General features: G+C 44.8%; 1 protein-coding gene across 8 annotated transcripts in view; it reads right to left on the bottom strand.

The window, feature by feature from the left end:
• Dclk1 (doublecortin like kinase 1) overlaps nucleotides 1–17,038 on the bottom strand; it is a 279,872-nt gene that overhangs the window by 40,433 nt on the left and 222,401 nt on the right. For all 8 annotated transcript variants that reach the window (XM_075951091.1, XM_075951090.1, XM_075951092.1 and 5 more), the window contains 3 exons: nucleotides 11,979–12,036; nucleotides 11,444–11,563; nucleotides 9,467–9,613 (listed from right to left, as the gene is read on the bottom strand). In XM_075951091.1, the coding sequence (XP_075807206.1) occupies nucleotides 9,467–9,613; nucleotides 11,444–11,563; nucleotides 11,979–12,036 (325 nt within the window). The remainder of the gene's footprint in view (nucleotides 1–9,466; nucleotides 9,614–11,443; nucleotides 11,564–11,978; nucleotides 12,037–17,038) is intronic.

Here is a 17,038-nt window from a genome sequence, read left to right as displayed (position 1 = left end):
CAACACTCGGCCTAGCGTTCCTTATTAGGGCAGTAAGTCTGCAGTCTTTCTCTGAACAAATCAAAACAAGCAGGCTCGTGCCTCTTAGGCAAATATGTAAACTCCTTAACGGTAGCCCAAGACGGCACCAGTAGGATATGTTTTTTAAAAAGCAGCCCAAACAACTTCATTGATTACGAAAAGGGTAAAGGGGCACGCGGAATTCTCACTCGGTGCCCTCTCCTGGGAGCAGCAGGATGGAGAAAGCCACAGGTCAATCCTGTTTCCAGATCTCAAGGACAGTCTTAAAGAGACCCTCCAAAGCAATGGCCTAGCTTTCGACATTTATCAAAATGATTTACCCAGCAAGTTGAGGCTTGCTCGTTCCTCTGTTATTCCTTGCCAAAGCGGACACTTGCTGAAGCCGAGTGGGCCTCTTGCACAGCAAGGCACATCTCCACATACCAGGAGCACTGCTACAGGCTACCTCCATCTGCCTTGGCATGCCACCGAGGCACTGGGGCAGATGTTTGGCCAGCTCAGCTGCAGGGTCAGCGATGACCAATTGGAGCTGACTGTTTTGGTGAGGTAGAGCTACTTCTCAGGGGCAACTATCTTTTCTGTATAGAAATGATGCATCTACATGTTATCCACACTCACAATGGGGACTTTTGTCTCTGGGGTTCTGGATCCTGATCAAGTTTGGTCCGCCCTTGGCTAGGCATCCAAAGACTTAAGCAATCACCTGCAGTTTGGCTGCTTGGGAAAAGACAGACACGCGTCCAGTTGTCCTCTGGAGTGGGTGCTATCTTCTCTACTTAACGAAGCAGCTGCGTGGGTTTAAGTTAGCACTTGCAGGCACCAGATCTATGAAACACTATAGTTTCTCCAGCCTAAATGCTATCGCACTGGCCGTTCTGGTCATCCAAACAATAAGCAAATGTTTTCCATGAAAGGAAACCTGAGATGGGGCCTCTGAGATTGGCTGTCTAGTTCATTTCCCGTACAGACCAGAGCTGTTTACCTCCTGAATTCCATTTTGGTATCAATAACTTTTCTAAATTGCAGAATGCCCTGTTGCTTTGATGTTGTGTGGGGTCTGAGCACTCACGATGTGTGCTTTGCCAAGCTGAGCAGATTATGATATATTCAACCCCATTTGTACAGGAAGTATCCCACCCCTACACACGGTATCTGTATCACCGAGCTGCAGTCACAAGTTTGGGAAAACCAGATGTTAGAGGACACAGTCATCAGAGGCTTGTTGTGGTTCTGGATATGACTGTAATTTCCGCACAGGAGGGCCACTAATGATTGCTGCTTTAATAGGAATTCTAAGTGCATACAAATTATATTTAATACAGATGAACAATGTAGTTGAGATGAAGGAAAATGTTAAGAACTGGGGTTCACCCTCCAGCACTGCAATAGACAAACAAACAAACAAAAAACCCCAAAATTCCAACCAGCAAAAGGAAAAGAAAACACAATCATGCTGCGTAAAACAATGGAGGCATCCTTTAAAATATTAGCGGGCCCACACACTGCGAAACATTTACATATATTGAAGCTATACTTTTGTATTCATTTTTTATTCCTTTAATCACATGCACGTGCAACTACCCCCCTGCTTTTTTAATATTTGAAAACTGTGCAGTTTTCACGCATGTAAAGAGACTCAAGTTGTCACCCGGCAGGACAGACAAAGAGCTTGGAGACAAAGGCGAACTCCATGTAACTGAGAACATTTCAAGACACCAGGCCTCTGAGAAAGTTTTCACAAAACGCTTTTGCAGGTGGATGAATATCTGCCCAGGCCTCTAGTTGGGAATTCTGTTTAACTTGTTGTCAGGCAGGGCAGGAAGCAAGGTTACTTTGGGGGTTGTCCTCTGTCAACACTGTGGGAGAAGGACGGAGAAGAGTGGGCTCAGCGTTTGTTCTCGTCCAATGGGAGTGCCCCTTTCTGACATGGCACACTGAGCTCTCACAAATGGGGATCATAACGTGTGCTGGCTGCAACCAGAGGGCATTAATTTTATTTTGGTTGCTTTGTTTTGATTTTTCTTTTTTAGACACAGTTTCTTTGCAGAGGCCTGGCTGTCCTGGAACTAACTCTGTAGACCAGGCTGGCCTTGAACTCGCAGAGGTCTGCCTGCCTCTGCCTCCTGAGTAAGGGGATTTACAGGGATGCGCCAATGAGGTGCATCAGACCTGTGACCAGTGAGGCCCCTTGTAGATGTAACTAAAACTGTATTTTAAAAAAAATCACAACTTTCTCAATTCATTTGTTTGTGGTGTATGCATTCTTAAAGCTATCTGTACATGGTATTTCCATGGCGACCCCGAATTCATGTGGAACCAAGGTTTTAAGAGTTCAAAAAACATGAGGGGTTGCTCACAAATTCCTAATTAAGATGCTAAAGCCTCAGGGTGGAAGAAATGGCTCAGCCATTCAAAGCACTTTCTGTTTTTCCAGAGGACCCAAGTTTGGTACCTAGCACCCATATCGTGTGGTTCACAACTACCTGTAACTCTAGCTCCAGGGCATCTGACACCCTCCTCTGGTCCCCATGGGCACTGTGCTCATGTGAACACACACACTCAAAAACAAAAATTTAAAGTTGCTGTCAAGCTCCACAAAATGAAACGCAAGCTTATTTAAAAAAATAAAGGGGGGCAAGTCTCAGAATGAATTCTGAGGTTCTGTTGGGGCAGCTCTCCACACTGTGACCATGTGACCAGTCCTCAGGAAGGGTGCCACCAGACTCCAAGTACAGGCCTGACAGCCTGACCCCCTGAGTTGGGCTCCGGTAGAGGGGGACCATTTTGCCACGACTGTATGTTAAAGCCTCTATAAAACATGACCCCCACGTTGGGCGGGAGCACATTAATTGTCAGGCAAGGAGTTCACAACACGAGGTATAATTTAACATTCATCCCAGGCCCCTTAAATACTATAGCTGTTCCCCCACATTTTAAACACTGAGGGGCTATTAAAAAGACGGGGATTAGTGCAAATTACCCAGCATGTAGTGCTCGCACTGTTTTAACTAAGCAATAAAACTGTGTAATTGTACAACACTAATTGAATGCAGCTCCGCGTAATTGTGGGCTGCCATATGCATCCTATTACGGTAAAGACTGTCAGGGTTGTGTAAGCTACCCTTGTGATCATTGCAGATGGCTACAGTCAGGGAAGTGGTTCTCTTGGGTTTATTGTATGGCCATAAAGACATCTCACGGTTTGACAGACTAAATGTGTCAAATGACAACAATTATGAAAAAGGTTTCAATTAGAAGCGAAGGGTGCACCCTACAGGGGATCAATATACGGAAAATTCCACATATAGATTTGGGAGATGCTGGCCTTTATTTTTAAAGGTGGCTTTATTTTGGGGTCGTTGGGGGTTATCTGGAGTTTCGGGTCGGCTGTAACCTGTTGAACAGTAGGTATTTGGACATCTGCTGACTTCTCTCGGATGGAAGGCTGAGACCATTTGGAAAAGTTTTTTCTTTGAAAAAAATTAATATACACTCATAAAACTTCGGCAGTGACCATAAAATATGAAAACTCACAGATAACCTGAGCCTGGTCAAGTGGTTTCTGAGATTTGTCTTATGGGGGAGGAGAAGCTGAATGATAAAACAGACGTGTTAGAAACGCACGGCTCCCAGAGCTGCTACAAATTCAAGGCTAGTCCTGCTGCAGCAATGGCTGGCGACTCGTAGGTAACCGTGGAAATAGCTTCACAGAGCAGCTCAGTGGAAACTCACAGTGACTTCACCAAATAGACTTGACAAAGTGGCGTGAAATGGACAAAGCCGTGAGAAGGGCTCAGTTTCCCTTTTATTATATATGGAATCCCTTTAAAAAAGAGGCTGATTTTCCTGAAGCCGTGGCATATGGCCCTCACAAAATGCTCTTTAAGAAATGGTTTGAATCTAAGTCTTTAATCCTCAAGAAGCAAAGGAGAGTCATACTTAAGTGGGGAATTATTTTGCAAAACGTACTTTGTGACTGTAGCATCTTAAGTTAGACTTCTTGGGAAAAAAAAAAACCATGAGGCTAAAAAAATAAAAAAAGTATATAAAAAAAACCCATTTCATTCCCCCATGTCAAATATTTCAGAAACCACGAGTTAAATGAAATAATGAGGCTGATAAGAACTTGATACAGGCCAGGAAGGAATACGCAACGGGAGAGGTTTCAATATTAAGAGAAATAAAATCTCTTGTTTGCGCACCGCACTGGAGATATCCTGGAAGAGAAAGACGTGAACGGAAACCTCAGGAAACCAAATTTTCACTCCCAATTCCGAAATCATCACGGAGTCGTCTAACACGGGCGATGCAGCTGCAGGGGCGCATTCCAGATCCTGTCGGGAACAGGATCCGAGGACTTCTGCCCAAACCAAGGAAACTTAATAACACAGCAATTTTATAAAAAAGCATTAGATTTTAGTCACACGATTAATAGCCCATATATCACCGTAGAAAAATATATTAGGCAAGCTAGATCACTGTGAATGAAAAGAAACTGAACCCAGCTAGAGTCTTCACACCATAGGTGTGACTTCCAGAACTTTCTCGTATGCGGCGTCTGAGGACTGAGTACAAATCCACTTGGTGGCATTCTGCCCATGGCCTGTAGACTGCTTCTAACTGCGCCCACGGTCACGAACAATGCCAATAATCCCACATCTAAATGGATTTATTTGGGGATCGAGAGTCTTGGGTTTGAGACACAAGGGCATCCCTTACCTCTTGTCTAGCGTTGTCTTGAGTGGAGACTAAGCAGTCACAGGGCACAAATGGACACTGAGCTTGGGTGAGCCATCCATTGAGTACAGTGAGAAGGGCCGGGGCATGGTGCCACTCCACGGGCATTGTGGAATTGCAAAGCATTGGGCAGGGGGCTCTGAGAGAGTTCCTTACTGGGAGAAGCAGATTCTCCGAGAAACTACCTTCATCTGCAGATCTACATCTGTATATTGATATACCAATATCTGTATCTAGCTCTATCATCTGTATCTCCCTATAGAATTAGAGAGAAAGATGGTTCTATGCATATACTCTTTTTAAAAAATGAAGACAATCTGTTTCTTTTTATATTATAATGAAAAGATTGATTTACTTATATTTTTGCCAGTAAAAACTAAATTCTGTGAGGTTATGTCGTTTTTTTAAGATCCATCAGTTTCCTAAACTGGTGAGAGATGGAGGAGTTTTGTTGCCAGGGGATTTTACATCTGTTCGTCACCCTCAAAACCTTCGTGAGTTAAAGGTTAGCTTCTTTACCTTTTTCTAAAAATGATTTTTTATTGTTTGAAAATTTCATACATGTATATAATATATTTTGATCAAACCCGCCTCCCATTTTCTCTCCTTCAAATTCTTCCCCTACCCAGCACCCACTTCCCCCTGCCAACTTCATGTGTTCTTTTCTGAAAACCTACTGGGTTCACTTTGTGATGCCCGCGTGTGCCTGGGTGCAGGACAGTCTGCTGCAGCATTGAGCTTCTCAGGGCTGGCATCATTTAGATAAAACTGACTTTCCCTGCCCCAGCAGCCGTTCACTGCCAATAGCTCCTCAGATAAGGGCGAGATTTCATGAATCCCTCCCCATACATGCATGCTGGGATTTTGGCCAGCATGGTTGGGGCAAGACTTACATACGGAGCCACTGTGTGTTCATGTGTGCAATGGCCCTGTTGTGTCCAACAAATACACTTAGTCATCATCTGTCTTGTTTGTTACATGCATACTAGTCCCATGCCGGAGTGAGGCTGGGGGATTACTGTGCCATCCCTGCCCTCCGAGAGGTGTATGTGGGTGCGAAGGTGACTCTTGGGTAACAGAGTTGAGAAGTGGTCTGTGACCCTCTGTCCTCTATTCTTTAAGCAAGCGCCACTCTCTCCCATGCTTGGCCCATCCATTCGCTCACCACTTGCCACCCAGCCATTTGATTATGATATGCCGGGCTTGATAACATGCAAAGCAAATAAGCACACAGATGACAAGGAGGAAACGTGTTAAGGTTGGTGCGAAAATCAATTTCTAAATTCTGTTCTCACTGCCTCAGTTGTCAGGTCTCCCCGAAAGTGCAGCAGAACCCACTGCGACAGAGGAGGCCACGTTTGCTCATCAAATTCCTTTGACCTTATCAAACACGGATCAATCACTTGCACGATCAGTACAGATCTTTAAAGCAATGCTACATTTTAGTATTTGCGCTGTTCGAGTTAACAGTAAAACATGCCCAGCATTCTGTATACCCAATTATACTACATAAAATGAAATCTGTATTTGACACTTATAAAAGTCACTGTGCTAGCTACAAATCTTTCCATCAAACCTTTAACTAGCAGAGGACTTGTTAACAACAGAACAATTCAGAAGGATGTTGGGGTCTCTTAATGAAAGAGCAGAGCTGAAGGTGGAAGGAGGGATTGGTTTGTATCTGCTAAGTTTCCTGTAGGCAGTAAACACATCCAAACTTTTATACTAAGTTTACTGCAATTAGATCTATGTTTTGCCACAAGACAGGAAAAATTATATGTGGGTGAACAGTAAAAATTTAAAAGCAATGACAATAGAAGAGGAGAGGTGGCATCTTCCTGTGTACAATGTTACTGTGAAGCGGTTTGTGTTTTTTGCCACAAGTAAAAGGGAGATAAAAAGGAAAGGGCCTGACATAAAACCCCCATGAAGGAGGCTTGGGGGGATTAAGGAGCTTGTGCAAGGTCACAAAACATGACAGCACGAGAGCTGTGGCTTTTGTACGTTCTGAGGCTGTGAAGGTGTGGCCCCCACAATGGCTCGCTCCCATTCCTGTGGAGATCTCAACAGCATTTGGAACCAAGAGCGATCTCATGCGTAATTAGAAATGTTATTTTCATTCCACTAAATGTGCTCTGCTTTTCTATTTCTTTTGTGATGGATTTATCACCAAGAAAACACACCAATCCCATCTTCTCACAGTAGGAAACCACTGCAGTGGGGAAGCAAATCTATTCATTTTTCATGTGGATATTTTCAAAATTATGAATAGCTGCAATAGTTTCTTTGTATATTTCAAATCAAAGCAGGAGAGGGGAAGAAAAAGAGAAGAGTATATATATTTTCTTTCTGGTTCATTTACGTTAAAGTATGTTCCAATGATCACAGAATTTAAAAATATCCTGCAACTACAATTTAAAAAAAAAAGCGCTCTGCTATGCAATCTTAGATGGTATTTACGGAAATAGACAATGGTTTGCTGAGAAACAAATAAACAATGGGTGCCCCAAACCTGTGCCATGGAGGGAAATGAAGCCTTTACTCTCTAATCACGGAGGCTTGGGGCCTAAAAAAGTTACTCAACAAAGCCCCGCTTGTAAGTCTGTTCCCATGAGGCGATGCCACATGAGTCAGGATACAGGAGTAATGACTGTGGATGACAGAAAATTGCCGCGGTTCATGGAGGCAGCTAGGCAGAGAGAATGTTTAGGCTGCTGCAGGGGTTTGGAATTTGAGGTGCAATTAAGTCAGACCTCTGCCATTTGACCTTAGCTGCTCGCATGAGCCAGCCGCTACAAGATTACCGACATAATTGCAAAGAGCTAATTGGGTGCAAATTTATTCTGTGAATGCCTGCCTTTTATGCCTGAATGTCAACCCCATGAAGGAATGTGTCTAGTTCCCTGGCACAGGACCTGGGCCACAGTGGCACTTGCTTAGTCTCCTCCTGATTCAGAGCACACTGCCGTCTAGGGACTTTGTGGGTCAGAACTCAGTTGAGATCTTGAGTTTTCTACTTGCATATTATATTATCACCTTGGGCAAGTCATTTAAATTCTAGGCACCCAGTTTCTTTACCTGTGAACTGGAGGAGCTAAAATTTTTACTCCACATGGTGGCTCTGGTTCGAACAAGATACTAGGTATTTTTAAAAGCCCCTAGCATGAAGCTGAACACGTAAGTGATTCTACAGTAGAAAACCTAATCAGCTTTGATTTTTGAGGTGGGAGTTAAGATACACTTGTGGATTTATTTTAATTTTTTTGAGGGTCTCACTATGTAGCTTTGGCCATCCTGGAACTCACAATCTAGACCAGGCTGGCCTCCGACTCCCAGAGATCTGCCTGCCTCTACCTCCTCAGTGCTGATATTAAAAGTGTGTGCGACCACACCTGGTACAATCATTCTGATGACCTCACGCAGCCGGCTGCAGGGTCACCAGACATCAATTTCTGATTTAGCAGAGCGGTATTAAGGCTCTTAATACACTAATCTGCACTTTAAATATCTGCAAAAGTGGAAAACAAAAGAGAAAAAAAAATGGCCATCTTTGGGTGGCTGGGAGAACAATTACTTTCAGTTTCTAGCCCGAAGGATCAGTAGAAGCTGTGCTACTCCGTGTTTCCCAGTGTAGCTCCGCCCACCTCGTTTCTGCTTCCATCTGGACCACCTGGACTGTGAGCACGAGACGGAACCTCATTTGATGGCACAAAGAACTCAGACAGGGAAATTATAAACAGCAAAGCAAACAGAAAGGAAAGAAAGACATCAGGGCTTTGGGCTGTTGTCTGCTTTACTTTGTTTTAGATAAAGGTCACGATGTAGCCCAGGCTGGTCTTGAACTTCCTATGTAGACAAGGATGGCTTTCAACTTCTGACCATGCCATTTGCCTACCTTCCAAGTGCTGGTGTTACTGGCTTGTACCACCATAGCCAGTTTTAAGCTGTTCTGGGGATCAGAACCCAAGGATTCATAAAGGCTAGGCAAACAGTTTACAAACATCCCCACACAACCCATTTTCTAAAATATCTTTTCCTGTGGATTTTTTTTGCACTGAAGTGATAACACCTACTTCTTATGGGGAGTCTGGATCCCCACACCTACAGGCAAGCCAGGCCAGAACCGGGGAGGTGAAGACAGGAGGACACAGGTGTCTGCTGGCCGAATGTGCTGAATGGGCTCTGGCTTCAGTGAGCAACTCTGTGACGAAATATAAGGAGGCTGGAAAGGAGGACACTGGACGCACGCACGCACACACACACACACACACACACACACACTCACACGGACCTCAGGTCATCACGCGACCACACCCACTTCTGTGCACACATGTGGACACACACACTCTCTCCCTCCCCTCCACACACAAGAGTTTCTTTTCTCTTAAGTTAGAAGAGCACAAGTTCAGCCGTGGAAATGCTCCTATTCACTATTTGGTCCGAGCCCATGATGTTAACTACCAGGCATCCTTTGATTGGTTTTCAGAATGTTATTCCCGTTCTTAAGAAATCAGTGTTCTTGAGGGTATAAGAGCTCTTATAGATAACCTTGAAGAGACACCGAGAACAGTGGAAATGGGCCCAGGAGGCAAACAGCTAAAAAGAAAGAAGAGGAAAAAAAGACGTGTGTGTGTGTAGGGGGGGGGGGGTGTCCATTCACTAGGGAGGCCTTGGAAGCCACGCTGCCAGAGGACAGTTTTCCTCTTACCAGCAGGTTCTCCGGCTTGATGTCACGGTGGACGATGTTCAGGCTGTGCAGGTATTTGATGGCACTGGCCAGGTTGTACAGCATCCCACTGGCATCTCGCTCTGTGTATTTGCTAGTGGATGTGATGGCATCGAAAAGGTCTCCGCCCTGGAAGAGAGCAGCTGGCTGAGCCGGGTACTGACAGATGGACCAATAGGCTGCCCACAGAGGGGACTGACAAACCAGAAAGGAGATGAAGAACGGACTAGAATGTGGGGGTTCCTAAGGGCTTTCTCGGCTTCTGCTTTGAGAAAGACTCTCTGGTGACTTCTCTCCCCGGTATGGGAGATAGTGACATTTTATCCTAAGCTTAAGGAAAAGCTGTGATAAGACTCTGACAGCAGACACGTGGCTGCCTCCGCAGCCTCTCTCCAGGGAAGAGGAGGTGGAACTGGGTTCCCTCTGAGAAGCCTCATGTTGGGGGATTCTGGTGACATGTGCTACCTGCCACACACCAACTGCCAGCTGAAGTACAAATTCAGAGTCCTAAAACTCCCCCAGAAAGACAGGTAATTCTGCAAGCTCTGTCCTTAACAGAATGTTCTTCTGCCTTTGAAATTATTAAGACACGTGCGAAACACACAGTCTTTCTCTCTCTCGCTCTCTTTGACTTGCTAAATTTAGTTCTCTTGGAGTGGGCGGTGAGCTTTTTCAATAATGTGTTTCTCTGTAAGGAATGGAAAATGGGACCCACAGCCTGTTCTGAAGACAAGAAAGACAGGGAGAGAGGGAGGGCGAGATGGGAACACCAAAGACAGTTTCCTGGTTCTATTCTTCTGAGTCTTTGCTTCCCGTGGTCCTTTATACTTTATCAGCACTCAGTCAACCAATGATTTAGGCCTGATATTAAGCGGCACTTATCTGAAGTCCTTTCAGAGACTTTGGGTATGCTTTACTAAAAGTATTTACATCATGATAGGAGATTGACTACAAAACAGCTGACCCCAGAGTCCAAACACATTCAGATGTCTGTAACTCCATAGTGAGCAACTTTATTTCCCCTTTAAACACAGCAAATAAATAAACAATAAAAATAAATAAATAAATAAACAAATGAGACATAGCCCTGTAGGCTGTCAGGTTTCAGGCTTCACAAACTGTGTTGGCATCTGTGTCCCATGTGCAACTTCCACCCTGGAATTCTCTCTCTCTGTTGGCCAAGCAATGGTTCTTCCACGAACTAACCTAAACAAATGTTTTCTCTCTCTGCTTCCTGTTTCTCTCAAAGACCCGGCTGTCACACAGGTATGAAGTTTGTTTCTGAGCCACTGGCGGACGCGGGATGTTCTCTGTGGTCTAGCTGAACCCCTTACCCTTAGTTAGACAGCGGGATATGTGTGGTTGTATGAGACAGCCTGCAAAGAATCAGGTGCTGTCCTGGTGCCCAAGGCTCCAGGCCTCAAGGCGGCTCTTTCTGGCGCAGACAGGATGCTTTCCCCCTAGTTGAGACATCTTAGTTTTGCAGATAGAATTCACGAAGGCTGTGCAGCTCAGGGAAAGGCTTTGCTGTACTCATCAGGCCGGCTTACAGTTGGCCATCGGACTGAGATCTGTCCCCAGATGCATCATCAAACACCTCTATTTCTCATCCCCAAATTTCACTTGGTCTCACCCTCCCCACAAAAATCCACCTACAGGGAGCTGACTGATAAAACTACGGTAATTCATCATATTTATAATAGTGCACAGCAGGGCAACAGGAGTGAGCTGAAGCTGTTGGTTTAAAGAACCGTGCTATGGTGAAATTCCATTCTGTGAGCTGGAGATTATATAATCTACAAGGTAAGTAAAGTAGCGATTCGGTAATAAAATGTCTATAAAAATTGCAACACATAAAAGGACCTCTCTTTGGTCAAAGGACAGTGGAACATTTTTACCACAATGTTGGCATGTTCTGGTCACTGCCAACCTCAAACATGACAACGGAAGAACACGCACCTTCACTAACTCCATAACAAGGTACAGCTCAGTGGGCACATCCATCTCTTCGATCAAGAGGACAATGTTGGGGTGCTTCACCCTCCTCAAGATAGACACCTCGTTCTGGATCATGTGCTCCTGTGCAAGGGAGAAGCCGTTTTAATATACTCAAAATGTATGAGGAACCAACTCAAGACAGGACAACCACCCGAAGACAAGGGAGATGCATTTTGGGGAGACGCAACAGCATTCTGAAGACCATAAAATAATCCAACTAAAGACACATCATGACGACTATAATTTTCTAGAAAATGACAGGATGAATCTTAGACAACAAATGTAAGGGGAGACAATAAAGTGAGCCGAGGGGGAAAATGAAATCAAACCTTCCTAACTACTTTTATTCCAGAATTATGTATATGACTGAACGTCCCCCTAAGTTTGTGACATTCTGTTTCATCAGAAGGCATCTCTTGTGCTGCACCGGGTTAAGAAACCTGTTGACATTTCTACCCTTGAATGCAAACTTCACAAGAGTAAACCTGGTACGTACTTTGCCTCGACATTTGCTTTTCTTGATGATTTTCAGGGCATACTCCCGAGCAGTTGACCTGCAAAGAGAAAAGTTTTAAAGTAAAACTTAATTTGGGATCAATTGAGTCCTTTCGTTGGGAGTTAATCTCTTGCTTGTAGGTCTCAGCGTTTCTATTTTTGAAAGGGCTCTGTTCTTTCTGTACAAAGCAGTCTGCAGATGTTTGTGGGTTTACCCCAACTAAGGACAATGAATCTGTTAGCACAGACGGATCTGGAGTAATGCAGCCACGTTTAAACAGGAAACACGCCACTGTGGCTGTTTCAGCTCTGCTAAATTGCTGTCCCTTTTCCTGGAAGTCACCAGCAAGGTTGCAAAGCACCCATCTGTAATTGTCCTTTTGATACTCTTTTAATTATCCACCACCCCTGCCACACACAGGGCTTCCCTAAATGGCTGGCCTCAAACCGATGATCCACAAGAGTGGCTACGACAGTCGCCTGACAGCTCTCAAGGTCACCTTGAACAGGCCTGAGAAGCGGAACACCCTCTACACGTGTGGTCAGTGTCAGAGCCTGAGAGCGAACTGCGGGAGAAGCCGAGATGAGGCTCAGAGAGGACAGAGGAGGAGGAAACACTTCTAGTGCTTTTCTGGTACCCACTGGGCCTTCCTGGTGGTCATTCTCAGGGCAAAACAGAAAGGATGGTTAATATCAACTCACTTTCCCATGGCCACATGGCATGGGTAAAATCATGCTTCTCTGACCCTGAACTTTCCCTATAGCTCAGCCACATCCCTGATGGGTGTGGGACAGAAGGATCAGTGGTGTTGTCACCTTTCAACAGTGCTAATGAGGGCCAGAATTTCTAAGATCTTCTGGCACCAAACCCAGGGGCGTGGCTATTGTTAGAGAACACAACATACAAGAAATTTCAGTAAGCTACAACTTCTGAGGCAACATCTTCATCCCTGGTACAGGCCTGCAGAGCCCAGCCTTTTCCTTACAGATAGAAACCACCTGTCTGAATACAAACGGTTGTGGTTGAAATGAGGCTGATAAAGGAGCAGTTTGAAAAAGGGAATTTCAAATTCTTCAGTATGGAATTTAATGGGATTCCCACTTATGTGCTTAGGGCAAAGACACGACCTTTCTATAGACAAGCTAGGAGGCCAAGTAATAAAATATCTGTTTCGTGGGCATTTTAGAAACTAGTTACATGTATTATTTCTAAAAAAAAAAAAAAAAAAAAAATGTTTGTTACTGTACTTTCAGGCCCCAGCTCAGAAAACACTCAATAAACATTATATTGTTATGATTAAATCTGGGGCATAAAGCCAGAAGGTAATGACTTTGAAGCCCCCTTTCTCTGCTAGAAGTCTTTCATAACCATAGCTGCTGTGGAATCTGGGAAGGTGGAGTTTTTGTTTATATGCAGGCAGGCATCCCTGAGCTGATGACAGGGTTGTCTCCCAGAAGGCCAGGATCTTACATTCTGTCCTAAGCCTACCATTGGGGGAAGAGGGAAGCAAGGATGGGTTTGGTGGCTTCGGGGCTTATAAAAAACTATATGACACCTCTCTAGTTAGGACATGTTATAACACACATCCTACTAAATTCACTCATACATCAGACCACACACACCACAAAGGACCACAAAGTTTAATGCCGCAACGATTCTTCCTTGACTTCTTAGAGGCAGAACTGCAGTCATGTAATAATAACCCTTAATTACAACAAACATGGGTTTACAGGAGCAGCTAGTTTTTAAAAATGAGCCCCAAGCTGGTATTCATGTAAAATGTAAACCATAAGTAGCAATACCAAGGCACAGTTAGCCAAAATAATGAACCTGCTCTAAGGCTTGCTGATAACAGCACAGGCCATGCTCTTGTCTGTTCCTGCATTGCGTTCTTGTCCTTTCACGGGCTCTCTAGGCTGCACAAGAGCAGCAGTACCAGAGAATTCTGTCCTTCTCCTTGTCTAGGGCAATCAGTTGGTAAGGTCACCTCCCCATAATACGGCCTAAGGCTGAAGCCCAAGTGCAAGTTTTACAAGAAGAGAAATTCTGATTTCATGGAGTAGGCACTTTCTTCTTAGACTAAGACTGCTCCAAAAGATAGAATACATACCTGACATTTATCAGGGCTAAGGACATGTGACTAGACAGTAGCTACGGAAAAACCTGCTAATGAGACATAGTAAATTCTGCTAATGAGACATAGTATCACATTGACTCTTAATGGCTTCTCATCGTACCTATAGATTAGCACATACCTGAACCCTCATCTGAGAAGCCCCTTATTGCTACAGGGGATTGGCACCGAGACCCACAACTGGTCAAGATACTGAGAATGACTTCGGATGCTCAGCCTTAGGGCGTATCATATCACACCTTTCTCCCAAAGGTCAGGGAGCATTGTGGAAGAGGTGGAGGAAAGTCTGTAAGAGCCAGGGAGTGAATGTCTACAAGGAAACACGTATGCGCACTAGCTGAGACAGTGCTCATAAGACTTGCATGAGCTCATGCCAGACAAAATCCAAACATGTAGGGGGGAGAGTGCAGGAAGCCCACCCCAGCTGAGGAGTTGTTGGTAACTGATAGCTGCGGGGAGGAGAGTTAAATTTCTTTAAGGGCATGGCTCCTGGTAGCTCTAACATGGTCCAGTGAATGCCTACTGTCTTAGATGACATTAATGAGACTCAACGGATTTAAAAACAAAATGAGGAGATTACATTGGATGGGTGTGGAATGGGGGATGGATCTGGGAGGATATAGGGAGATGGATGATTAAAAGACAAAGTATGAAATTCTCAAAGAGTTTATAAAAATAATAAAAACCCTTCATTGACTCAAATAGTAGTGCGTTAGCAAAGAATATGCTAGAAGGCCCACAAAAAAGAGGACCGATGTCACCTTGTTACTGTACCCACTGTAAAAAATTTGCCTGTGGTGGCATATTATGACAGAGGAGGAACATCTTTACCCATGTTGATACACATCCATCCCCCAAACACAGCAGAACGCACCCACAAGCAGTATGTGCCATCCACAACATTCTTAGCTTGTGTTTATTTTCTGGATCTCTGTAAAATATTAAAAGAATGTTTCATAATATCTCTGGAGAGAGAGGGCACCAGCCATATGTCCTTGCTCAGCAGGAGCTGGAGGCTGACACTTGAGGAGCAATCTGGTGTTTAAACTCTGAAGTTCCATGCAGTGAGCCCAAGATGTGAACTTGTACAAAATGAACACAAGCCAAGTAGAAAGGAAGGAAGGAAGGAAGGGAGTGAGGGAGGGGAAAAAAGAAAGGAAGGAAAGAAGGAACAGAGGGAGGGAGGGAGGGAGGAAGGGAGGGAGGAAAGAAGAAAGGAAGGAAAGAAGAAATGGAGGGAGGGAGGGAGGGAGGGAGGGAGGGGAAAAAAGAAAGGAAGGAAAGAAGGAACAGAGGGAGGGAGGGAGGAAGGGAGGGAGGAAAGAAGAAAGGAAGGAAGGAAAGAAGAAATGGAGGGAGGGAGAAAGGGAGGGAGGGAGGAAAGAAAAAAGGAAGGAAAAAAAGAAGGAAGGAAGGAAGGAAGGAAGGAAGGAAGGAAGGAAGGAAGGAAAGAGGGGAATTCTATATGGAGAAGTGGGAATTGTCTAGTATCAGAAGGCTAGGATCCTAGGACTGAGATAGCATCCTGGTCCAGGACCAGCTAGAACAACCAGTAATCTGCTGCTGAGTGTTGACATATGATTAGAAAGCCCATAAGAAAGGCCATGACAATCTGCCAGAAAAAGAGACTTCTTGCTTAGAATACCTTTCGCTATTTAATTTCTGCCTTGTTGTGCATTGGAAAAGTGACTTTGGTATAGGTAAGTTCCTCACTGGACTCTTGTGGGGAATTCTTTTTTTTTTTTAATTCTTTATTAGAAGCACTGGGGTAGACAGACTTAAGTGTGTGTTTGAAGCAAAACTGTGGTCTACATGTTTAGCAGATGACTGACCTTGTATATTTAATGTCTTCCATCTATCTTTTTTTATAATGTGGGAACAGCAATACTGACCTGATTGGATCATTACAATTCAATGAGATACTATAACTTAAGGGCCACAAATGGATAGATGTTTAGTAAATAGTGGTTGGTCTGGTTTCAGGAAGGATGGAGGCCAAGGTGGTCCTGGAATGTTTTCTGTATCTGGCAGGCAGGCAATTGAAGGCCATGTTCCATCAATGGGGACCAGGGACTAAGGGAGAGGAGAGAGGTGAGCTGACGGCACCAGCAGGGGACATTTCCAGGCCACCTGTTGCTCCTGACTCTACCTCATGCAGAAGAAGTGCTGCAGCAGGCTGCTAGGCTGTGAACATCCCAGCCCAGCTGGACTACTGAGGGGAGTGAAATCTGAGAGCAACTGTTGAGGGCTGCTTAGTGGGGGCTTTGCTGTCTTGAATGAAAGGCATGCCAGGGTACAGCATCTAGGGGGATGCTGTTTCAGCTAAATCCTGGTGGTGCGTGGTACCCTAGGCAGGCTTCCAGTTCTAAGTGGCTCAGACCCAGGCTCTTCTGTGCTACAGCTTCCTCATCTGTCTCCTGGCCTGAGGAGTCCCCTCTAAGCAGTGATGAGACACAGGGCAGAGGTACTTCTACAGGCTCCAGGAACTCAAGGACTGTCCAGTTCCCTGGGAGTAACGAAGGAGAACAGGGGAACACGGAGGACCAGAGGGATCCCTCAAGGGATGAGCTAAATGCCCTCAGCATAGCCCTGGGAAGATGCCAGTTGTCCAAAGCCTGGGAACAGAACTCAGAGTCTGACGCTGAGCTGAGGTTTTTTTTTATATTTATTTATTATGTATACAATATTCTGTCTGTGTGTATGCCTGCAGGCCAGAAGAGGGCACAAGATCTCATTACAGATGGCTGTGAGCCACCATGTGGTTGCTGGGAATTGAACTCAGGACCTTTGGAAGAGCAGGCAATGCTCTTAACCTCTGAGCCATCTCTCCAGCCCCCTGAGCTGAGGTTTTTGAAGTCACTCTGTGCTGGCCGACAACCTCATTTCTCTACCTGGTATCCACCAGCTGCACCCTTGAACAGTCATC

The sequence above is a fragment of the Microtus pennsylvanicus genome, chromosome 16 (assembly GCF_037038515.1).
Source record: "Microtus pennsylvanicus isolate mMicPen1 chromosome 16, mMicPen1.hap1, whole genome shotgun sequence".
Taxonomy (NCBI): Eukaryota; Metazoa; Chordata; class Mammalia; order Rodentia; family Cricetidae; genus Microtus; species Microtus pennsylvanicus.
This window is presented reverse-complemented; position numbering and strand designations above follow the sequence as displayed.